The sequence below is a fragment of the Talpa occidentalis genome, unplaced genomic scaffold (assembly GCF_014898055.3).
Source record: "Talpa occidentalis isolate TD23 unplaced genomic scaffold, MPIMG_talOcc4v2.1 talOcc4.2, whole genome shotgun sequence".
NCBI lineage: Eukaryota > Metazoa > Chordata > Mammalia > Eulipotyphla > Talpidae > Talpa > Talpa occidentalis.
The window spans coordinates 153,111,569-153,135,312 of record NW_023602073.1 but is presented as its reverse complement, the minus strand read 5'-3'; the positions used below and the strand labels follow the sequence as shown (position 1 = coordinate 153,135,312).

The 23,744-nt window shown below is 49.0% G+C and overlaps 2 protein-coding genes across 5 annotated transcripts in view; one reads left to right on the top strand and one right to left on the bottom strand.

Annotated features, from left to right (window-relative positions):
• Positions 1 to 13,204, top strand: part of PDCD2 (programmed cell death 2) — a 19,141-nt gene extending 5,937 nt beyond the window's left edge. Inside the window, exons 6-7 of one of the 2 annotated variants that reach the window (XR_008552842.1) lie at positions 357 to 1,041; positions 12,655 to 13,204. Coding sequence is in view for 1 of the 2 variants with exons in the window: in XM_037520726.2 (XP_037376623.1) it covers positions 357 to 515 (159 nt within the window). In the remaining variant the exon portion in view is untranslated. Of the gene's footprint in view, positions 1 to 356; positions 4,122 to 12,654 lie in introns of those variants that run through there. The other variant, XM_037520726.2, reaches the window with a different exon arrangement.
• Positions 1,338 to 23,744, bottom strand: TBP (TATA-box binding protein). Of its 3 annotated transcripts, none has more exons than XM_037520727.2 (10): positions 23,635 to 23,744; positions 21,155 to 21,187; positions 20,790 to 21,009; positions 17,026 to 17,396; positions 14,439 to 14,526; positions 11,099 to 11,190; positions 5,439 to 5,606; positions 4,319 to 4,413; positions 2,606 to 3,540; positions 1,338 to 1,986 (listed from the first exon to the last, which is right to left on the bottom strand). In XM_037520727.2, the coding sequence occupies exons 3-9, from the start codon at positions 20,841 to 20,843 to the stop codon at positions 3,461 to 3,463; spliced, it is 948 nt and encodes a 315-aa protein (XP_037376624.1). In that variant the 5' UTR covers positions 20,844 to 21,009; positions 21,155 to 21,187; positions 23,635 to 23,744; the 3' UTR covers positions 1,338 to 1,986; positions 2,606 to 3,460. The 3 variants fall into 3 exon arrangements, with proteins under 3 accessions (XP_037376624.1, XP_037376625.1, XP_037376626.1); XM_037520728.2 differs by lacking the exon at positions 23,635 to 23,744 and adding an exon at positions 23,283 to 23,341; XM_037520729.2 differs by lacking the exon at positions 21,155 to 21,187.

Sequence of the window (23,744 nt, the reverse complement as noted above, 5' to 3'; positions counted from 1 at the left end):
CTCCTCATCTCCAGAGTTATCACTTGGTGTCATTCCTACCGGTTAGTGTTTCTCCAGTCATAGTGATGCATCTGCTATTCAGTTGTCAGTGACCCAAAGTGGAAGTTGCCCAAGTAGAAGTCTCAGCCCTACCTGGTGATCATTACTAATAAAAATAATTGGTTTTAACAGCTAGGCCAGGTGGATCAGCTGCTCTTATTCTCGGGAACTTCCTTCCCAGAGGCACGGAGTTGGGTTAACGTGTTAGTCGCGTAATGCCTGGCTCCAGCCGCTGCCTGTGTGGGAGGGAAGGGCCGCCCAGAGTGGTGGGTGCACCTGGCCCAGGGCATACTCTGACCCCGCCATCCTTTTCCCAGGTCATGCCCCAACTGCTCTACTACCTGAAGGCTGACAGACTGGGCAGGAGCGTGGACTGGGGTGTCCTGGCCATCTTCACCTGTGCGGAAAGCTGCAGACTGGGTACTGGCTATGCGGAGGAGTTTGTGTGGAAGCAAGATGTGACAGCTGCACCGTAGGGACAGGCCAGCGTGAGGCAGGGCCTTGCGGTCCTGGGTCTGGGACTTGTCCCGCTCAGTACACTGGAGGTACAGGCCCAGTGAGGGCTCGGGTGTTATTCAGTGTGTAGATGTGAGCGAGATGGGTGTCCAGGAGTGTCCGTCCCCGAGCCTAACGGTGTAGCTCAGCCAGCACACCAGGAAAAGAGGGCAGCCTCAGCATCACCGCTAGCACCAGACGCTGCTCTTGGTAGACTGTTTTGGTAAAAAAAGACTTGTATACGTGTATGTGTGCGGAAATAAACCCGGGACGACGCAGAGCCAGTCAGCGTGAAATGGTCACCTGTGTGCGGTGGAACTACAATGTGTGATGATCGCTTTGTTAAAAAAAAAGGGGGTTATTTGCATCCTTCCCCCCACCGTTTACAAAGTCAAAACCTACAGAGACATCTGTAAAGCCTGAGACTTGCCTGACGACCAGCAGCTTGTCACGGTGCTCTTGTCACGGAGGCCAGGGCAGGAGAGGGGCGTGCTGGGCACGAGGCCGGTGAGTATCGCAAGGGGGATACCCAGTAATGCTGAAGCAGCAGCGGAGTTGGTGGTAGGCCCAGGGGGAAAAAGATTTGGAACCAGAAACTGGATTAGAAGCTCTGATCACCGCTGGCCTTGGTCAGCAGTGGCCCTGCGGACAGACAGGCCGGGGTGGGAGCAGTGCTTTTCCCACTTCTCATCCATTGTGTTCATACACAAAGCTACCCTGGGGGCAGCTTTCAGGTGTGGGGTACATGTGCGCCCCCCCCCCCCACCGGGCCAAGGGGGCCTGGAGAGATGCTATTGCTGATGAGTGCCTAAAAGCACTTCTTAAAACTTTCTCGTGCTGCTTCTCTTAGACGTCGTTGGTTCAGCCTCGTATCCCTGCTAATTCGCATATGCTGCCTGTGTGGTGCTGCCACTGGCTGTTTCACTTTTTCGGTCAAAATCGGGGCCTGTTAGTCCACCAGGTGAGTGTGTCCCATGTGTACACTCAAAGAGATATGCACATAAAATAGTCTTCATTGGGGAAACAGCATTTGTTAGGCCGACGCTCTTGAGGTAAAGCGCAGTCTTGAAGCTGGGGGGCTCAGTAAGAATCTCGGTGGCTACATTAAAAGTTGAGACAAGAGAGGGTGGGAGTCGTGGTAAGACGCCATGGCTTCTGGAAAACTGGAGGAGTGGGGCCTTCCCTGTCTCAGACTATGAATAATTTTTTACAGTCAGGTGTGTTCTAGGAAGCTTTACAGTGTAGAGCAGTGTCCTGACTGCTGAGCACTTTTTAAGCAAACTCAGGAGGGTCTACTTGGAGATCTCACCGGACAACACTTGTGGGCGTGTTGGGAGTTGCCAGCCAAGCTGTCCTCAGATGTGTGGCCCCACCACGCGAGGCTCGCTGGGCCTGCCCACTTGCAGACAGACTAAACCACCATACAGAAAATGTCCCAGTGTCAACCTGCAGCTGGTGATAAAAATAATAAAGCAAAATAAATACAGCAGGGAACTCAGTTCCCTCTAGAAATGTCAAGACATTTAAAAACACCATAAAGTAGCCAACGCCAACTGTGGGGCAGAGTATATGGGTGATCACCAGACGCTCAAACCCACCACTCCCCGTGCTTTGACAACTGGTCTTTACAGAGGGGTGAGGCCTCTGGACGTGGCCACCAACTTGCAGGAAATAAGAGAGAAACACCCTGACACTAGCAACAGTACACAACGTTACCGTCCCACCACCATAAGGAAGTGATGGGGGAAAATTGAGACTTGGAATAGTACTGCAAGGCTGTGGCTGAACATAAGGAGGGACTTCTGGGATGGCTGAGGGTTCTGGGTGGTGATAACAGATGGATGCTTTAGTATTTTTTTTTCCGAAATGGACCAAAGCATCCTCGGAGGGAAGAATTTGCACACACGCAGGCTCTTAGGATACTAGGAATGTAGTAGTCAACTTGGGGAAACAGCAGGAGAGGGCAAAGAACCTTCCCTTTCTGATTCTGGTGACATGCCTCTCAACTGGACAGTTTTCACAATGAAAAAGAAATAAACCCAAATGCCAAAACCTAAGGATTCATTGTTACCTGATAACTCCTGAGGAAAACGCTGCTCCGTCAGGATGAGCGCCTGCTCTGGTCATGGTTGGGTGTCAGTGCCCATCTGTGGAAGCACCAACCCACCTGTGGGCTGTGCAAAGCAGGCGATGGCCTGGGAAACAGGAGGCGTCTCAGTATTCGGGATGCGGCGGGCCTGCCGTGTGAGTGGACCTGAGCCGTTCACATCTCACCCGTTTTCTCAGAAGGAAAAGAAAGGACTGATACCAGCGCCGACCAACACAGTTTCTATGTAAAAGTCAGGGCTAGCGGGAGGATCACGTGAACCTGACAAGGCCTCATTTAGCACATGAATCTGACACTTTTATGAATAGCATTTATTGTACAGAGCGCTCTGAAAAAAACTGTACATACGTCCATCCCGCTGACATCTACTCTGTCCTGCAACACTGAACAGGCGGAATGTGTCTGGCACAAAAATGACCCCTAGGATTACAAATTAGAAAAACAACACTTTTAAAAAAGATTTTTACTTTTCTGGTAGAAATATAAAAACTGGTTTATGGGGCAGAAATTAAACAAAATAAAAAGTACAATCAATTGTAGAAGTGGCTTTAACACTTAAAAGCTTTGCCCCTTAAACCAACTTGTCAACAGCAGAGTATTTAAAACCTACATATAAATAAACGGGCAGCGCCACCCAAGTAGCAGCACAGCGCGAGCAACTTGGAGCAACCAGGCTCCGGGCCGCGCCCTCAGCTCCCACTGCACGGGACACTGCCCGAGGCCGCTGGCCACACGCGGCCCTGAAACTCTGCCACTTGAAGGTACCAAACGGATTTGTTTTAAAAACCAAGCAGGTGGGAGGCCAGCATCAGACCGCCACTACGTCGTCTTCCGGAAGCCTTTTAGAATGGGGTAGATGTTCTCAAATGCTTCGTAGATTTCTGCTCTGACTTTAGCACCTGTGAAGACCAGTTAGAGGAGGGTGAGAGTCTAGCATGGCTTCTCACACGCTGACAGTGATCACAACAAAACCGCAAGCTGAGTTCTCTCCATGCCCTGCAGGATAGTGGACGCAGGCCCTGGAACACTGGCGGCAGCATCACCTGCCCCAGCCCGTTTTCTGAACAAAAGCAATGTCCGGGCTGACACCAGCCCCCTCTGCGGTGGCCCCAGCACCCTCTGCTGGTCCTCCACCGGCCTGGAGCCCAACTGGCGCTGTGGGAAGGGCCCTGCCTCGCTCTCCCCACCGCTGCCTTTATTGTCTAGAAGCCGACACTGTCACCCAAAGCCTCAAGGCCCTGATTCTGGCAGAACACGCCAGGTGCCGTGCCCCTCCCTCCACAGGCCAGCCGTGCTCCTTAGTCTTAACATGGAGAGAAAAGGCTGCTCTTGAAACACAGGACACTACCTGTTTGACTTACCTGTTTTGTTTTTTTTTTTTTTTAGAGGCATGTTTTTACTTATTTATTTGTTTGTTTATACATGCACTGGGTATAGTAAGAAGCGCGGGAGGGTGAGAGAATTCACCAGAGCCAGAGCGGGGAGCAGAGCAGGCAGAAGGACCGAAGGACACTGCTGAGGGGAGCAGCGGGCGGCAGGAGAGGTCTGCGAGCCATGTGGGACCCTCCTCTGGTGGCCGGGGAGCAGCCGGGGATCGAACCGGCGCCGCAGAGGCTGCAGGCAGCCTCGCAACCCAGCGCTCAACCGCTGCGCCCCCGGGGAGGCCCCTTGACTTACCTGTTAATACAACTTTTCCAGAAACAAAAATAAGGAGAACAATTCTGGGTTTGATCATTCGATAGATTAAACCAGGAAATAACTCGGGTTCATAACTAGAAGGAAAAAGACAAAAATGGTTCAGAAACGAAGAGTTGTGTCTGTGCTTTTACACAAAATGAGAGCTTGGACCAGGGAGGCCAAGGCACAAACTGGCCGGTGAGCGAAGCCAGCTGCCCAAGCGGCACCACAGGCCCCGTGCGCTGACACAGAGCACTCGAGGGCCTGCCAGCCCATTCCTACCAAATGCGTTTTCTGGCATAAGAAAGAGATTTTTACTGACATTGTGCAGTTTCTCTGATCAATTTTCATTTTGGACAAATTTAGGTGCGTCAATTTTTAAAATCATTCCCAGCTCATCTCCTGAAGCTGAAATGTTAACTATGGTCAGGGGCCATAACCAGAGCGATGGAAGAGACGCTCGCTGAAGAATGCCCCTGACTGCAGACTGGGTGCGTCGTGAGTCTTATCCAAAGTGTAGCAGCCTCCTTTTTGTTAGTTCTGAAATTAAACCAGGGCGTATGTGTCGAACCCAGTGGGGAATTCAGGCTAGCTTCTATGGAAGAGACCTGGGGGTGTCTGAAGTGGGAGTGGGCGTTCCCAGGGGAGGTGAAAGGAGACTGTCCCAGGTGCAAGGAGGTGTGCAGCAGGCCCCGAGCAAGGTAGTGGCATCCAGGGGACAGAACGCAGGGGCTGCAGAGGTGAGCAGGGGCTGTCCTGCTCCACCAGGAAGCAGCAGGGAAAGCAGGTGGGAGGAAGTCCCAACAGTCAGACCCGTGGTCCGTCCGCAAAGGCAGCACTCCTCGGCCATGAGGACAGTCCAGCAAGGGGAGTAACGGACATGAGTGGCTGAGGATGTGTGCACTGGCCTCCGACAGGAGAGCCAAAGTCATCGCAGCTAGGGGAGTTCTGGAGGTCACCCAGGGAAATGGGAAGCGGGAGGCAGGTAAGAACAGGTATCACCAGAGACATGAGGAAGAAACTTAATGACCACACTGATCACCACATCGCCTGTTCCTACCCACGGAATATTCTGCTGTTGGATCACAGACAGTACTGAACAGACCGTGCCGAGACTCACCTGCTGAACTGCTGGTGGGTGAGCACGAGGCCTTCCAGCCTTATCGGGAACTTCACGTCACAGCTTCCCACCATGTTCTGGATCTTGAAGTCCAAGAACTTGGCTGGGAAACCCAACTTCTGTACAACTCTGGCATATTTTCTTGCTGCTAGTCTAGACTGTTCCTCACTAGGGAAGGAAAAAGTGAGATATCGATACACAAAGCCAGCTAAAGCAATTATTTTGATGAATCACCTATAAAAAGCCTAAATTGGGAACATTCTTTTAAAAAAAAAATAGTTTGTAGAAGAATTAGTGTAGACCATAAGCGCAGGTGGTCAGAGGATTCCTCAGATACAGAGTGGGGAACAGAACAGGCGGATCTACTGAAATACACTCCTGAGGGGAGCAGCCGGGAGACAGGAGAGGTCTGTGGCGCCATGTGGGTCAGCTCCCTGGCCGGGGATTGAACTTGTTCTGCAGAGGCTGCAGATAGCTTCACAGCGCTGCACTTAACCCCTGTGCCACCAGGGAGGCCCCAATACCGTGTATTTTAGCCCACAAATTTCTGAGAAGAAAACTAACAAGCTTCATTTTTTTTTTTAACTCTTTTTTTTTTTTTTTTTTTATACAAGAGCTGGGGTAGAGGCCAGAGGTGTGGGGACTGAGAGGATTCACCAGAGACAGAGCGGGGAACAGAACAGGCAGACTGACCAAAAACACAGCTGAGGGGAGCAGCGGGGAGACAGGAGAGGTCTGCCGTGCCATGTGGGGATCTCCCTGGCTGGCCGGGAATCGAACCCACGCTGCAAAAGCTGCGGACAGCTTCACAGCCCTGTGCTCAACCTGCTATGCCACCAGGGAGGCCCACAAGCTTAATTTTCTTTTTTTTTTTTTAAAGATTTATTTATTTTATACAAGAACCGGGGTACAGGCCAGATGCGGGGAAGGGTGAGAGGATTCACCAGAGACAGAGCAGGAACAGAATAGGCAGACCAACGAAATACACTGCTGAGGGGAGCAGCGGGCGAGACAGGAGAGGTCTGCCGTGCCATGTGGGACCCTCACCAGCCGGCTGGGATCGAAACCGCGCTGCAGAGACCGTGGACAGCCTCAGAGCGGCGCTCAACTGCCTGCGCCACCAGGGAGGCCCCACAAGCTTCATTTTAATAGGAAAATACTGACAAGAATTCTGTCCTGTTTATATCCTTTCCTGCAACCCATTTGTTGGATAAAGTCATGATGAACAACACAGAGCTTATGGGAAAAGTACAGGCCGCAGGCCAGGGCAGGGCCAGGCCACGGGCTGACACGTGCGCATGGTGCTTTTTTTTTTTTTGGGAGAAAAGTAAATTTGTGTTTTCTTCTCTTGACAAAGTGACTCGTCTATCCACAAATGCTCCAGACAGCGAGGGCCTTACACTGCACGAAACCCCATGCAGGAAAGGCACGAAAGCTGGGTCCTGGGGAGACTAAAGCTTTCAACGTTCTACACAGGGAGCCCAAGCAAAACTGGAGGACCCCTAGGGAAGAGCTGCCCCTGGGGACAGACGCCTGGGCCGCCTGAGGAAAAGTCGACGCCCAAGAGCCAGAGCGCGCCCCACCACTGTCCTTCCCTGCATGAGGAGTGACTTCCCGCAGCGCGGCTGACAACGCAGGGCAGGAGGCAGCCCGTCTGCCATGCCCGAGCCCCTCTCAGCTGCCAGGAAAGACAACCACTGCCACCTACCGTGGGGGTGGGTCGTACGCTAAGGCAAGTCAAATGCCCGAGACCCAGTGGTCATCAACAGACGAAGATGGCTCTGAGACTGGGGGGAAGCGGGGGGCCAGGAAGGGCCAGAGGGTGTAAGGGATGGTGGTGGGAAAAAACTGAAAAATTACCATTCAAATTACTTATGTAAAAATCAGCCACGAATGCTGTTGCCTGAGCACTGGAACACAGGGACACACAGCTCACGCCCTTGCTGTGGAAGCATCAGCGGCACCACAGAGTGTCCAGCTTTCGACCCGAGCAGGGCGCCCTCCCAGGCAGGCCAGGCGGGGGCTGCTGGATGGATGAAACAGCCCTCGCCAGGCCCAACAGGGAGCCCACAGACAGCCGAAGCCAGGCGCGATACTCCGGCCACACCATGACTGCCTTAAAACAAAACCAAAGAGCCCAGACGGTTGCAGGCGTCAGATGGCCCCCGATGCGAGACAGACAAGTCTGTGGTGCGGAGAACCTGCTGCACCAGCCGGAGGCCGAGACCCAGCACTGCTCTGGGTGGGGGCCGTGAACAGGCACCAGGGTGAGGGTGCAGTGCTGGTGGGAGGGGCACAGGCGAGCGCAGCATGAGGGCCGTGGCTTGAGTCTGAGGCTTAGAACAGAACACCTGGGGCCAAAGCAGGCCAGAGCACCTTGACCTCCCCACAGGAGAGGTTACTGACCCGGACCAAGGTGTCCAAAGCACCTGCTACTCTCACAAAGAAACCCCTGCGCAACAAGACCTTGAGCTGCTGTCTACAATGGGAGCAGACCCCCATGTCAGCTGGAGCCCAATCCTGCAGCACGTGCTTCAAAAGTCTGGAGCGGGCGTGGGCACAAGACCGGAGGCACCACCCACACCAGGAGTTGGCCCCGGGGGTCACTGTGGACCCCACCACACAGCTCCAGCAACCCCCTGGCAGTTCAGCTCCCTGAGTCTGCTGGAGGTGACCCCTTGGAGGCCACTGACCTCCCTCTTTTTACCTACTGCAGGCACCTCTCATCAAAACCCAGTTCCAAGAAAAAGTTCTTGTGTGTCCTCTTCCACACTGGCCTCCGAAATGAGCAAAGGGCTCACGCCACGGAGGGCCGTCCTGCTCCCTCTCGTCTCACCTCGGGGTTTAATGTTGGTGGAGGAAGAAAGGTGCAGCGGACCAAGCCCACAGACATACTTGACCCGAGGGTCTTGTTTTGGAAAGAGCTTCATTGGGAGAGCACAAAAGGAAAAAGAATGAAATCCGTTAACAAACTGAAAATGAGGAGACAGGAGGACACAATGCCAGAGCCGAGGGACCCGGGCAGCAGCCCGGCAACAGCAACGGACGCGTGAAACACAGTGGGCATCAAGCAACAACAAAACAGAGAGAAGGAAAATATGAGGCAGTTGCAAAAAGAAATAATAGAGCTAAGAGAGACTCTGGCTGATTTAAAAAATAGATTGAGGGCCTCCACAGCAGACATGGAGTGAATTAACTAGACTGAGAAAACAATGCAGGAGAACACAACAATGAACCAGGTAGAGAAAAAAGAGTAACAGTAATTTAAAAGGCAAAAACAGCGTAAGAGCTCCCTAGGACAACTCAGGCAGGAGAGGTCTGCCGCGCCATGTGGGACCCTCGCTGGCTGGGATCGAACTGGCGCTGCAGAGGCTGTGGACAGCTTCACAGTGCGACGCTCAACTGCCTACGCCACCAGGGGAGGCCCTAGGTAAATCTTTAAAAACAACAACAACAACAACAAAACGAATCACTGAAAACCATCTCAATCTGGGAAATGAGCCAGAAGTTGTGATCCGAGTGAGGCCCAGAGAGTCCCAAGCAAAATAAATCCAGACAGGCACACAAGGAGACACACAGTAGCAAAGCTCTGGGGAACCGATGACAGGGCAAGATGCCACGAACACCAAGAAAAGAAAGGGGCACCTGTAAGGAAACCCTCGTCAGACTGCGCGCAGAAGCGGAACAGAAATAGGACAAGCATGAAGGGACTGGAAAGAGCTATCCCAGGTACTTAAAGGAAAAGCCTTCCATCCCAGAATCCTTTAGCCAGTAGGATTAACAAGACAGAAGAGAAAGGAGTTCTACAGAAAAAGAAAAACTAAAGGAACTTAACACCAAGCGGCACGTGAAAGAAATCCCAAAGGGATTATCATAAAATGAGAAAATGGGTATCAAGGCCAAAGACACCTAAATCACTCAACGTGGAGGAGGAGGAGGTGGGGAGTGAGCGCAAGGCCCGTCAGAACCAGCCCGAGACCAGCCTGCCCAATGGGTCGCTCAATAGCCCTCATGTACTAACCTCAGTCGAACCTCAAACAAAAAACCACAGAGGTAACATGGAAGACAATGGAACTGGAACATGACAGGAAGCCCTCAAAAAATACATGACAAAATGGACAATGAGTATTTATGTCTCAATAACCACCTAAACTGTAAATGGCCTGAACTTTGCAATGAAAAGGTGTAGAGTGGCTGAGTGGTGAATGGATTTCAAAACAAAATCCAACCTTCTGCTGTTTACAAGAAACTCACCAACAGAAACAAGCACGGACTTAAGAGTTATGGGCTGGAAGGCGAGCAAATGGCAGCAAACGAGTCAGGAACAGCTATACTTACATCCAAACAACAGCCTGAAGAGAGGCGGCGAGAGAGGACATCGTGTCAGCGAGAAGAAAGAACACCCATAAATATGTCTGCACCAGATCACGGAGAAACAGAAGACAGTAACAGAATTTAAAGAGGTGGTAACACCACAGCGAGACCAGGGGCCCTTAGTAGCCCTCTCACAACAGTGGACAGACTGAAACAGGACATACGTATGGAAACGACGCTCTACAAGGGGGCCCATAGGTGCCAACATTCCCCCCAACACTGCCACACACGCTTCTCAAGTGCACACGGAGCACCTTCAAGAACAGATCTGATCTTAGGACCCAAGTTGATAAAGCCACAAAGACTGAAACAACACCCAGAACCACCTCTGTGCCAATAAAACGAGACACTGACTATAAGGATAGATATGGACACATGGAGGCTCATCCACATGCTGCTTAATAACAATTGGATGAAAGAGGAAATCAAAGCAGAAATTAAAAAATACCTTGAGAACTGTCTTTAATAAAAAGAGGGCCTCCCTGTGGCTCGGGGGTCAGTCTTAGGCTGTCACCACCACAGCCTGAGTCCATCCCCGGCTAGGGAGCTACCCAAACGGCACAACAGACCTCTCCTGGCTCCATGGTGCTCCCCTCAGCAGATCCGCCTGTTCTGTTCCCCACTCTGTCTCTGGGGAGTCCTCTCACACACACACACACACACACACACCCCACCCTGTACCTCTGGCCTACACCCCAGCTCTTCAACAGAAAAATAATCATGAAAAACATAAGTAAATGAAAAGAAAAAGCTCAGAATAAGCAACAGCACCCATAGCCCTGCCTCTACGCACACATACCCAAGTGGGAGTTTAGCTCATTTACTTGGGTCTAATGAAGCCAGACAGCCTGGCAGAGGGGCACTTGGCCACAGCTACTGTCTTGCAGGGTGGTGGCATCCGTGTCCATGCACACTGGAACGTCCCATGCCAGGTGTGCCATGCCAGCACCCACTGACACTTGATTCCTGAACAATCTTTTATTTACCTCGGGGATGAATCTGTGTTATAAATTCGATTTGTTTACATAATAATTTGTTTACATAAAGGAATGCTCAGTAAGTCTTGACGTCACATATAATCAAGTGCACAGAAAATGCAACTGAACTGTATGGAAAAAACGTGGTAGGTATGTCCAGACTCACCTGGTTTTAAGAAAATGTAACCAAGCACTGGTGGCCGCAGCGACCACACACCATGTTATTCAAGCGCTAGACTAGTCCCTGAGACCGCGAGACGCACCTCCTCTGGGAGCTCACAGGCCAGGGGCTGAACTCCCGCAACCCACCTCTTGGCGCCGGTGCACACCATCTTCCCCGAGCTGAAGATGAGCGCCGTGGTGCGCGGCTCCCTGATTCTCATGATCACAGCAGCAAACCGCTGAAAGGAGAGGCAGCGTTAACCAGGCCGCGCGGCCGGCCCACTCCGGTCCAGAGGACGAGCAGCCGCCCAAGAGCTCACAGCTAAGGGCGTGGCTCGCAGGGCTACCGAAGCCCGGTCCCACCCGCAGGGCCCTCCCGCCACGCAGCAGGCGCAGACTGAGTGCCGGGGCTGATGTGTGCGTGCGGCGAACCCGGTGTGTCTGCTAGATGCCTCGCAGCTACAGCCTCACGCAGCGCCAGCATCGCCCTTCCTAGCTCGGGCATGCTGTGCTGCTTAACGTGATGCGCGCTATAACTAAAAATTTTGTCTTATTAATGATTTGGGGGACAAATAAACTAATAAAAAGGAATCAATAAATTCGATCACAAGCTGATCAGTACACAGTAAAGTAAGCTCCTGCTTCCAACCGGCTTTTAGAAAGTATTATTTTATGATCACTTATATAAATGTAAAGAAAAGTTTTTTTTTTTAATTTCTACTGATTATGCTTTAAACATGCTTTTCTTGCTAAAATTGTAACTCAAGTGAAAAGGATTTAGACTGTAGGTTGAATTAATGACCTCAGTTACTAGATAGCATGATAAAAAGCCAAATATTACTTTCAAAATAATTTTAATATCGGATTTTAATTACCTAAGAAAAATTCAAACAATATTTCTAACTGAGATGACTCACTGACAAACTAGATTGCTTTAAGAATTTAAAATTTGTTCTGTGTGTTTGCTCTGATTTTACACAAGTCTCAGGAAAAGCCCAATTATTTTGTGCTCCTAAATTCCCTCTGCTGGTCCTACCAGTGTCAAATAATGAATATTTCATTAAAGACTACAAAACCGTGCAATTAAGTTATGATAGATCAAAGACTAATTGCAAAGCTATGCATCATTCAGACTGTTAAAGGGTGACTTCTAGACCTTACCTAAAATCTTAGACAATCATACATGTTTTTTAATGCTTAGATAATGTCCTAAGATAAAAACACCAGTTATTAAATAGTTTCCATTTACCATTGGTTCTCATTTTTGCATGCCATGTAGTGACCATCCACTTAATCAATGAAAGGATGATTTCGATATACATTTTCATTGCTCCAATTCAAGACAGCCACCACCAGCGGCCCGTCCACCTGATGGACAGCCAGCGCGGCACTTCCTGAGACTGACTTTCTATTTCTCCTTATGTCTGGATTGTAGGTAGCAGAATTAGTGGAGCCAACATACCAAGTGTAATTGTTAATATGATTATATTAGTTATTTCCTTATTAAGGATTTGCTACAGTTTATCATCATAAATTTAACAAAGATACACATTTTCATATTTAATGTGCTGATGTATTAAATTTAACAAAGATACACATTTTCATATTTAATGTGCTGATGTATTTTTTAAAGTCAAAGGTAAATTGCTTTAAATGATAAGAAAAAAAAAACAATAGTTCTGACTAATCTTTTTCTTCCTTAGATTCTTCTTCTAAACTCAAAGGAGCACGTGAGCACAGTTCTCTGGTGTCCCGGGGGCCAGTGGACCGCCCTGGAGACACACTCGCCTTGATCCCCCTGCAAGGAAGGGTTAGGGTTAGGGCTAGGCCGCAACTCCGGACCCCACAGGCTGTACCAGAATCTGCTGGAGCGGGTTCTGCCTGCAAGGCCTCCAGAGCTGAGATTTCCAAGACTTCTAATCAGACCTAGCTTGAACACCCGCTGCCCCTTCTCGCCCACACTAGTCCTCTGTGCTTACTCCACGGCAAACCGGCTGTCTGACTCCCCCAGTGTTTGACACAGAAACCTCAGTGACACATCTGACTAAGACCCTGACATACACGTGGATTATAAGAGGCGCAAGCGTCTGGTTGTCTCTTTAGATTGACTCCCACCCTGGCTAATGCCTGGACTAACTCATGTGACCTGGGCTGTGCCTCAAAAAAAACAAATGAAACCGCTCATCCAGCAAACTTCCATCCATTCACTGGTTAAATAAAGTCCAGATAATAAAGCTGTTCTCAGCTCCTTTTTGGCCAGTTACCCAGCACCTGTACAATTGCTTAGACATTTTTAAACACATGGATAAATAGTTTAAAGGGAGGAGGGTGGGCAGAACAATCAACTGAAAAAAGTCGGTTCCTAAAACTGGCCAAGCTGACTCTGAGAGTTGATTCCCCTAGTGAGGCTTAAGCAAACTAAGAAACTGGGTGTCAAGTGAGCTTGTGTTTCTTATGAGATTCAGCGGATCCTCACTGTCCCCCTCCTTGCTAACACCAAGCGCTGAGGTGCTGCTCTGCCCTAACCCGGGCCACCCACCCAGGACATGAGAGAAGAGCGACGCCCTCAGAGGCCAACGGGCCCGGCTGACCTGAGGCGGCACTGGGAGAGGTACAGGAAGTGAGCTGAGAGCACCAGACTCCAAGACATTACCCAGAGAACAGCCCCTCCACAAGGGCTCACAGGGACATCCCCAAACAAAGGCCGCTGGCAGGGAATTCAGCCATTCCCACGGTTCCTGCCTTTCCTTTCCTTTCCTTTCCTTACCCTACACCGACTTTCCTTTGATGAGAGGAAGCCAATGTGCTGCTGGCTTCATGGTGCGCAGGGAAGTTGCCATAAGCAACGGCCTGTGTCTGATTACTGAGTCACTCTGTCTTTCCAGGGTCCGGCCTGGAGCGCCCCAACCTGACATCTGCGCGCAGGGGCCCGTTTCTCAGTGGGCCTCTCCGAATGTCTACTCCTCTTTGAAGGTAACGTTTTACTACCCTGAAAAAAAAGTTCCTTTCCCACTCCTGCAGGGATAAACTCTTAACGTGTACTCAAGCTGCTACTCAAACCCAAAACAGTTTCATTCCCACTCTCCGATCTTTTTACATAAAGAAAAATTTAAGTTATACAAGGTAGAAGACGACAATAAACTTCCCTGCACTGATACGCTCCTGGACAACTGTCTGATCCATACGCTCCTTTCCCAGGTCTCCCACTGGATGATTCTGAGGTAGAGTCCGGGCAGTATGTCATTCTATTTCACGTAGTTTTCAAAACACTATATATTCTGTTCTCTGGCTTTACATGGTCTCCAAAAATGTAGTTTATCTTAGAGATGGCTGAGTTCCTAGATTCTTTAGGTGGTAGTCAGTCAGAAATGATACACATTTAGCTTTAAATCCTCATTTTGTTGGTATCAACAAACAAACAGGACACAAAACTTCCTGATACGGGGACTGTAATTATATATGGCAAAGACATTAAAGCTGTTCTGACCTTGGGGTTATATTCAGCATTTCGGGCTCGAAGCGCAATGGTCTTTAGGTCAAGTTTACAACCAAGGTTCACCGTGGATACAATATTTCTGCAAGAAATATAAAAAGAAAACATGATTATTGACTTAACTTTTACAGGATGAGGTGTTAGATGCTTACCTAGAAATGTGACCCTTTCATTAGAACTAAGTTTAACAAACTAATTTTTAAATTAGAGGAAAAAATGCTGACTTTTATTAATAAGTAGCACATGCCACAATGAACATTATACAGACAGCTGACTTGATAGCCACAATATACTAGGAAGTGATAGCACCATTACCCTGTTTTCAGATGAAGCTGAGGCTTCAACAGGGGGTGGGGGGTGGGGGGGGGTTTGCTCGGGGTACATTTGGCGCCTGCATGGGGAAGTCAGGGCTTGGGCTTGTCTCTCTCCAGAGCCTTAGCCTCTCATGTGCACTGGCTCAAAGAGCTGAGAGCACCAGACCCCAAGGCACTATCAAGAGAACAGGCAGGCATGACTTTCTCGGTTCTCTCAAAATAAGTATGTTTTAAAAGAACAAGAATGCAGTATCTTTGACAAAGGAAACCTGCTTTTCTTCCAATTAATCCTTAATAAATCAAGAAAAAGACATTTTTAATTTAGTATCTGCTCAGATGGTCTTTTCATTTTTCAGTATTCTGATACCACTTTATGAACTTACAGAAGAAAGAACACATAGTGAAAAACAACTTAATGAAAATTTACATGCAGCAAATGCAAATCTTTATTCTGTTTTCCTGTACACCTTGTATTTTTTTTGGCCATTGGACATTTGAATCTAATAATGCTCTACCTCCAGAAATCAGATTCTCCCCCTTCTCTAAGGTTTTTGTTGGTTTGTTTCAGTGGTTGTAGGCTATCTCTGTCCCATGGACTAACATGGCAATTCAGGTGTGAATTCAACTTCTCTTATCTTTCAGTCATTTCCACTGATACTTTTCCCTCATATATGTACTTGTTTTGAATGTCTTTAATGTCTGGCTCCCAAAAGGGGAAAAAGAAAAAAGGAGGGGGCAGGGGAAAAAACAGGGCACCAACTTTTTAAATTCTTGGAAAGTCATTTCAGCCAAAGGGGCTTTCAATAATGGCCGCCTTCCTCTGCGTCTGCTCTTGTGACGAGAAGCAGCAATCTGTGACCAGAGCAGAGATCCTGATACTTGGAGGACAGGGTCCTCCCTCACCCCCTGGCTTCCACAATCCGTGTGGCGGCTACTCCAGGAAGACAGGCACAGCTGACTGCCATGGTTGGGAGCTGGGCCACCACTGCTGTGCTAAGAGCTGACATGGACTAAGATGGACAGCTATTTACCATTCAAGCCTTTCCTCTGGTAGTTACAAGTTTTCAGCAGACTCCAGTTCCAGAATAGTTACATCAGAGAGACTTCACAGAGCAATTGCTGTCAGGGGAGATAGACTTCCGGTGCTTCCTACTCTGCCATCTTCCCAGAATCCTCTTTAAATTTATTTAATGTATTTTTCTTATTTACCTTAGTTCTTCATAAGCCTGTAAGATTTTGAGGCCACTGACTTCTCACCCAGCAGGGCTCTCAGTAACTGACAGTGGAAAATGAGTGACTGCTGACTGACATCTTCACGGAGTAACAGGACTATAGGTGCTGGCGAGAGACAAACAGCTACCTGGACCGGTTATAAGAGATTTAAACCAGAGGGATAACCTTAAATGCCCAGAGAAGCCAGGCAAGGGTAGAAGACAGTGGGGAATGGTCCTGGTAAAGGTGAACTAACAAGTGCAATCTCTCTAAAACCATTAACATTAAATTATTTTGTTTCTAAATTTGTGTCAGATCAAACAAACACCCAAAGCAAGACGAAGGTCTTGGGGGAGCATTCAGGACCTGTGGATACACATTACTTAGTTCTAGAAATGATCAGAGATAGCTTACAGGGAAAGTGGCAGTGGAACCATTACAAATAAGCCTTCAAGTGAGTGTTAACCTAAAAGCAAAAGCTATATATTTCTCCTTGACAGAGATAATATTTTTTTATGTGTTTAAAGGAGAAATTTTTCCTGCCCCCCTCCAACTTATTACTTAGAGAATTCACTTCATTTAGCTAGAAAAGTCCATTCAGGGCAAGCACAGCCATCCTGAGCTTATGAGATAAACACAGTGCTTTAAAGATTTACATGCATCCTTCATAATAACCAATGAGGAAAGACAAAGACCACAAACGAACTGCACGGATTCTGTGACTGAACAATCTTCCCAACTATGTAAGGCTTGACGTAGCAAATCAAGGGACATGTCCTTACAGGGAAATGTCCTTAATGACAATGAAATCTACTGGATTTCACTGGCTCAAGTGCATGCATACACGCTTCCAAATTTCTGAAGGTGTTATGAGAGTTTTACTGCGGGCACAGGCTCAGTAAGACAGCTCTGCTTCCCTTTCGCAAATGAGAAAGCAAACTTTGATACACAAGCACCATTTGTGCTGCTCCCATAAATGAACCATCTATCCAGACATAGAGGACAGCATCACAGGCCCAGGGCCCAAGGGCGAGCACAGGACGCAGAGTACTCACTGCAGCTGTGGCACGATCCCAGAGCTCTCCGAGGCTGGTGTGGCAGGGGTGATAGGGGTCATGGGGGTCATGGGAGAGGGGTACAGGGGAGTGGTGCCTGGCAAGGGGGCAGTGGTAAGAGTCTGTGAGTGGAAGAGCTGTGGCGTCTGGCCCGACGGCCCCTGTGTCGCCTGCTGGGCTGTTGCCTGCTGAACCGCCGTCACTGTCTGCTGCTGCTGCTGCTGCTGCTGTTGTTGCTGCTGCTGCTGCTGCTGTCTTTGCTGCTCCTCCAAAATGGACAGACTGTTGGTGTTCTGAATAGGCTGAGGAGTCAGTCCCGTGCCATAAGGCATCATTGGACTAAAGATAGGGATTCCAGGAGTCATGGCGCCCTGTGGAAAGCCAGGGGGACAGTGTTAGACTGGCTGGAGGTGAGTGTGTGTGCGTCGCAGGTGTGTGACACACGGGTGTGATATGCAAAGACAGGTACCTTCCAGGTACAAATGGGTTACTGGGCATCACCAGGGATGCACCTGCTTGTGCAGATCACCTTCTCCTTCACTGTGACACAGGAGGTTTAAGAGCTTAGGGCTGGTGTTAGACCCATATGTGAGCTTGAGAAAGTTGCTGGTGTTAGACCCTTATTACATATGTGAGCTTGAGAAAGTTGCTTAATCCTTCAGGCTTATCTGTATGATAATAATACTCTAGGGTTGTTAGAAAGAATAAAGGAGACAACAGAGTCAGCGCACCCAGCTGAAACTACTACCCTAGCTTAATGTCTGGGTAGCGCCCCATTTCACCCTCAAAACCTCTGTCCCAATTTGGATGGTCATGCTAGAGATACCCACTTAAAGCACTCAGCAGGATGATGGGCACACAGAAAGCACTGAAGTGCTAGCAATGATCATGACAGTTATGAAATACTATTCACAAAGGTCCATCAGGAATTTAAATCAACAAGCCCAATGCATCTATCAGAACAGCATCAGTTTACCTTCCCATGTTTCTAATCTTTCCCAGATATTGTTCACAGCAGCCCTTGGAAAAGGGAAAACAGATGCTATTCTTGCCACAGCGAAGATAGGAAAACTGATATTAGCAGGAGTTAATGACTAGAACAAGCCCACAGATCTTATTAGTAGATGAACCATGATCACAACCAAGCTTCCCTGAGACCCAGTCCAATCTTCCCCTGACACCACGACCAAGGAGCCTACAGAGTCAGCAGAGCTTGTGATGCCTCTGTAAACCTCTCAAAACCACCATTTCTGGGTGGAAGGATAATTTTCTGTAGTCCTCAACTTTGTGCAAGACCTGCCCCCCCACCCCAAAACAATCTTTCCCACTTCTATCACTTTATCTGGCAGAAAACATAAACTAAAATGTCTAAGATATTTATGTTAAATTGGTACACACACTAAAGTCCTACAGCACCAGTTTTCTACTGCATCTATCACTTATTTCTACAAAAATTCTGGTTAGAAAAAAATTCAGGTTACATTAACTTAAAAGACTAAGACAACAGTTTTGCAATGTCTTCTTTTATGTTATACATAAAGATGAACTCAAAATGGATCACAGGCATCCACGTAAAAACTAAAACCACAAGGAGGAAATCCCAAACACACTGGAAGGCAAAGATTACACAGGACACAAAAATATTAACCACGGGAAAAACTTACAAAACGATTTCAAAAAAAAAAAAAAACTTCTACTACTTGAAAGACACCATTAAGAAAATTAAAAAGTGGGGCCTCCCCGGTGGCACAGTGGTTGAACGCCGGGTTGCGAAGCTGCCCGCAGCCTCTGCAGCACCAGTTCAAGTCCCGGCCACCGGGAGAGGGTCCCACATGGCCGCAGACCTCTCCTGCCGCCCACTGCTCCCCTCAGCAGTGTCCTTCGTCAAGTCTGCCTGTTCTCTCCGCTCCGGCTCTGGTAAATTCTCTCACCCTCCCACGCTTCTGACTGTACCCAGTGCTTGTATAAATAAATAAATAAATCTTAAAAAAAAAAAAGAAAAAGAAAAAGAAAATTAAAAAGTAAGCCAGAAAACTGGGAGAAAACATCTACAATATAAACATCTAAGAAAAGACTCATGTCCAGAATACATAAAGGGTTACAATTCAATAAAAGATGAACAAATAAACCAATTAATAGATGGACAGATGATGACAAGGACATTTGACAAATGAATAATGCATGGCCAATAAGTACTGCAAATTAAAACCACAAAGCATTACTGTGCAACCACCAGAACGGTTAAAAGTAAAGACGGAAACCCCAAGTGCCGGTGCAGGTCGGGAGTAATGAGAACTCTCACGTTGCTATGGAACTCGAGAATACAGTCTGTCGTTTTTGTAAAGTCAGACCTACGCTCACCATATGACCCAGCAATCCCACTCCTAAAAATTGGAAAAATAAAAGCTGTTCACACAGAGCCCAAACCCTAATATCTACAGCACTCTCATGCATAAGAGTTCCAAGGTAGAAACAAGCCTAATGTCAGCAACAGTCTGACTGTGTTAGACTGTGGAGCAGCTGAATGAGGAAGAACTCATTGGCAGCAAAAGGAACTTACAAACATGTTTGGCAAAGAGAAGAAACACAAAAAGAGCACGTAGTGGATGACTGATTGTATAACACACTAGATGAGGCAAAATTCTCTTTAGCGCTGGAAAGCAGATCAGCAGGTGCTTGGGACTAGGGGCAGGACTGCAAGGGGCAAGATGGAATTTTCTAGGTAACTGAAATGTTCCACCACTGACACAAGTGCATACACCTCTGAAAACGCACTTACAGCGGTACTTTTACTGTACATAGGTTATACCCCAACAGAGATTATTTTCATTTTTTTAGAATTAGGTATGTAGGGCCTCCCTGGTGGTGCAAGGGGTTAAGCACAGCACTGTGAACCTGTCCGTACCCTCTGCAGCACAAGTTCCAACCCCCGCCAGCCAGGGAGCTACCCACATGGCACCGCAGACCTCTCCTGTCTCGCCTGCTGCTCCCCACAGCAGTGTATTTCAGTCAGTCTGCCTGTTCTGCTCCCCACTCTGTCTCTGGTGAATCCTCTCACTCTCTGCACCTCTGGCCTGTACCCCAGTTCTTGTATGCATAAATAAATAAATCTTTAAAAAAAAGTAAATATGTAATTTGGAACCTTAAATATAAAAAGGAAAGATTAAAGTAGAAAACAATTTGGGGAGAGTTACCTTCATAATCAAATATCCTATCATCACTTGGGAGAGTTTCATAAGTGTTAATCAAAAGATGATGTTTTAGGGCCTCCCTGGTGGCGCAGCGGTAGAGCGCTGGGTTGCGAAGCTGCCCGCAGGCTCTGCAGCGCCGGTTCAATCCCAGGCTGCTCCCCGGCCACCAGAGGAGGGTCCCACATGTCGCGCAGACCTCTCCTGCCGCCCGCTGCTCCCCTCAGCAGTGTACTTGGGTCCTTCTGCCTGCTCTGCTCCCTGCTCTGGTGAATTCTCTCACCCTCCCATGCTTCTGACTATACCCAGTGCTTGTATAAATAAATAAATAAATCTTTAAAAAAAAAAAAAAAAAAAAAAAAAGATGATGTTTTAATAGACAGACACATAGTTTAACTTCCATTAATCCCCCCAAATAAAACACTATATGTCTACCAAAGCCTAACAGAAGTTCTCAACAAAATAAGGGAAGCCTAGGAAAACATAAATCCACTATCAAGAATAGATGGTCAAACTCCTTTCTTCCCCTATACACTGTTACCCAACAATGCAGATTCCATCCTCCAGCTGTGTTACCTGAGGGGAGGCCAGGCCCTGAGCGTACGGTGGCAGGCTGTTGTTCTGATCCATGGCGCTCACTTTCTTCTTGGTAAGTCACAACTCTCTGCAGTGGAGCTCTCGGCGCTCAGCTTTTCCTAGAGCATCTCCAGCACACTCTCCTCGGCAACTTCCTCAACGCTCTGGGTTATCTTCACACACACCATGAAAGTATGATGCTCATGGAAAAAGTCTGAAGCTTAATGTAAGAATACAGGTAAGCTGCAGTCTCACAGGCCAGTTTCATGGTTACATGCAAAACAAAACAGCACATCCCATTCCACCGCGTCCCGCCCCCAGGCAATAGACCCCAGTGAAGCCATTTGGAACATATTTCTTTTTACCTTACAATGGTGAAATCTTACTCCTTCCACGTCCTGTGATTGCATGCAAAATTGCCAAAGGAACAAAAATTGTTCTGTTACATGCTTGATTTAAATATTCTCATAATGTTCACAATAAAGGTGTCATAATCAACATTAAAAATTTTGGGGGGCAGGGCCTCCCTGGTGGCTCAGGAGGTTGAGCGTAGCTCTGTGGAGCTGTCCACGGCCTCTGCAGTGCCAGTTTGCTCCCCGCCCGCCTCGGAGCAACCCACATGGCGAGCAGACCTCTCCTGCTTCGCCTGCTGCTCCCCTCAGCAGTGTTTTTCATCAGTCTGCCAGTTCTGTTCCCCGCTCTGTCTCTGGTGAATCCTCTCACCCTCCGGTGCATCTGGTCTGTACCCCAGTTCTTGTATAAACAAAATAAATCTTTAAAAAAAAAATTGGGGGGGGAGGCAAAACACCTAGAGAAAATGAATTCCTAAGCAAACTGTCTTATCTGAACAGGAATACTTATTAAGTACTGTATACGAAGTATAGGTGGGCCAAATTCAGGTTTTTAAAGATTCTGTTCAAGTTTACATTATCTACAATCTATGCCTTAGGCATTAAATTCAATAAATATTGAATCAAATCCAATATGTATTAGTGTGATCACTTATTGAGCCACTAACTTAACATTGTGATAGAAGCAATAGAGACACAAAAGTAAACAAAACACCATGTTTCTACATACGTAATAACATTACCACCTCAGGAACATAGAAATACAAACTCTACCTGTATCTGGCTCTACTCATATCACCATCTCTTTATTGGCTAAACGTCTGGAATGACTGTTAGACAAAAGCAGCAAACAATTGCAGATGTTGGGTCCAGTTTACTTCAGACGGATGCCCAACTTGTTCAGGCTGCTGTGAGAACTTACTGAATCAACACAGGACTGACTGACTGAAAATCAAGACCAACGCCAGGATACCACTGGTAAGCATAGCATAAATGCTAGCTGTTATAGCGTTTCAGTTTTAACATTGTCATTATCATTTAAAAAGATAGTCTCATAGGGAACTTACAGGTATCAAGTTACAAGTTACATGTCAAAGCCACACCTATGCTTGAAACACTGAGATATTTGCTGAATGAAAAAAAGAATCTGACCATTGCTTTGAGAGGACAAAGGACCCCAAAGACTATACATCCTACAGACTTACCGCAGAACAGACCAAAAAGAAATAAAAGAACACTACTTCAGAAAACAAGTATCAGATATATAAGAAAACTGTACTTTTCAGAAGGCGTTCTTAATAACGACAGAAGTGCTGCCAATGTAAAAGAGGACACAGTCCTCGGCATCAGTGTCATCGGTGGCAGGGACACACCAGCTAACTCCCCTGGGTGCAGAAAGCAGCAGGGTGTCTGCCCGTCCTCCACAGTTCCTGGCACAGAGCATGTGGCCACGCCTGAATGCACACATGCTACAGAAGAAAAGCCACTAAAAACTAACTTGCCAAGGGCTCCAAAGGAGTGTTGACAAAGCAGGGACCGGCTCACTTGGAGGTAGCTGAGTGAGCAGAGATCAACGAAATGGGCAAGTATAAGATCAACCAAGAGGCTAAGCCCGAGAGAAGCCTGGGTAGCAGGGCTGTGCGAGGGTCCCTGCAGGGATGCGACAGCAAGCAGAAGCCACGCATCGGGCCTCTCGGGCCGCACGGCCAGGACACGGTTCTGCAGTGCAGGGTGAGGTGTACGTTGCCAGGAGTGCGGCCGACTCCAGGGCTCAACTGGCAGCGGACGCTTGGTTCGAGGCAGGCACTGCTAGGCTCGAGGCCGGGGCTCGCGAGGGTGGGTTTCAACCCCAGAAAGGGGGTTCGGCAACCAAAGTCAGCCGGCGACTCTGAGGAGCTCTCGGGGCATCTCTCCGCCCAGGGACCCGGGGACCTTCTCCCCCGGCCCGCGGCGGCGAGCCGCACTCCCCGCACGAGCTCCCGCAGAGGCGGCGGAGCCGTCCGCGCAACGGCTCCTCTTTTGGAAGCTGAAGCCCGAGACGCGGCCTTTCGCGAAGACGGCCATTGTCCAGGAAGGGGGGTCCGAGCGCCGCCCAGGCCTCCGGGCTCCGCCAACACAAGCCTCGGCGCCTCCAGACGCCCACCTGGAGTCCGCGCCCGACAGCCTCCGGGTCCGCCGGGCCGCGGGCCGGTCGTCACAAAGGCGGCGCGCAACTGTGTCACCGGACCAAACGGCCGGCGCGGGCCGGGCGGGCCCGCCCCGGGAGAGCGACCGGCCGCGGCGCCCGCCGCCCGCCCCGCCCCGCCCCACGCCCGACTCCGCGAAGCCGCGAGCGGGCCGCAGCCGAGCGGTCGCCGGGCGGGAGCCGGCCGGTAGCGGCCGGTACCGGGTCCCCGCGCGGCCTGCGCGCCCCCTCGCGCCATCGTCCAGAGTCTCGCGAGCGCAGTCGCCGCTGCCCATGTCCGCAGAGGAGAGGAAGACCCGAAGGCTGTTACCTGGAGTCACCGCAGCGACGGCGCCTGAGAGAACCGAGTCGGCCGCAGGCAGCCGAGCGCCCGCACGGCCACCTTCCCGGCCCTACTGACTCCCCGCGCGCGTTGATAAT

Excerpts from the sequence above, each read along its gene's own strand:
- TBP (XM_037520727.2), bottom strand. The coding sequence starts at position 20,843 with ATGGATCAGAACAACAGCCTGCCACCGTACGCTCAGGGCCTGGCCTCC. Across the intron at positions 17,397-20,789 it reads AGGGCCTGGCCTCCCCTCAG|GGCGCCATGACTCCTGGAAT; the intron begins GTAACACAGCTG and ends GGCTTTCCACAG. Across the intron at positions 4,414-5,438 it reads ACCCACCAGCAGTTCAGCAG|TTATGAACCCGAGTTATTTC; the intron begins GTGAGTCTCGGC and ends TTTTCCTTCTAG.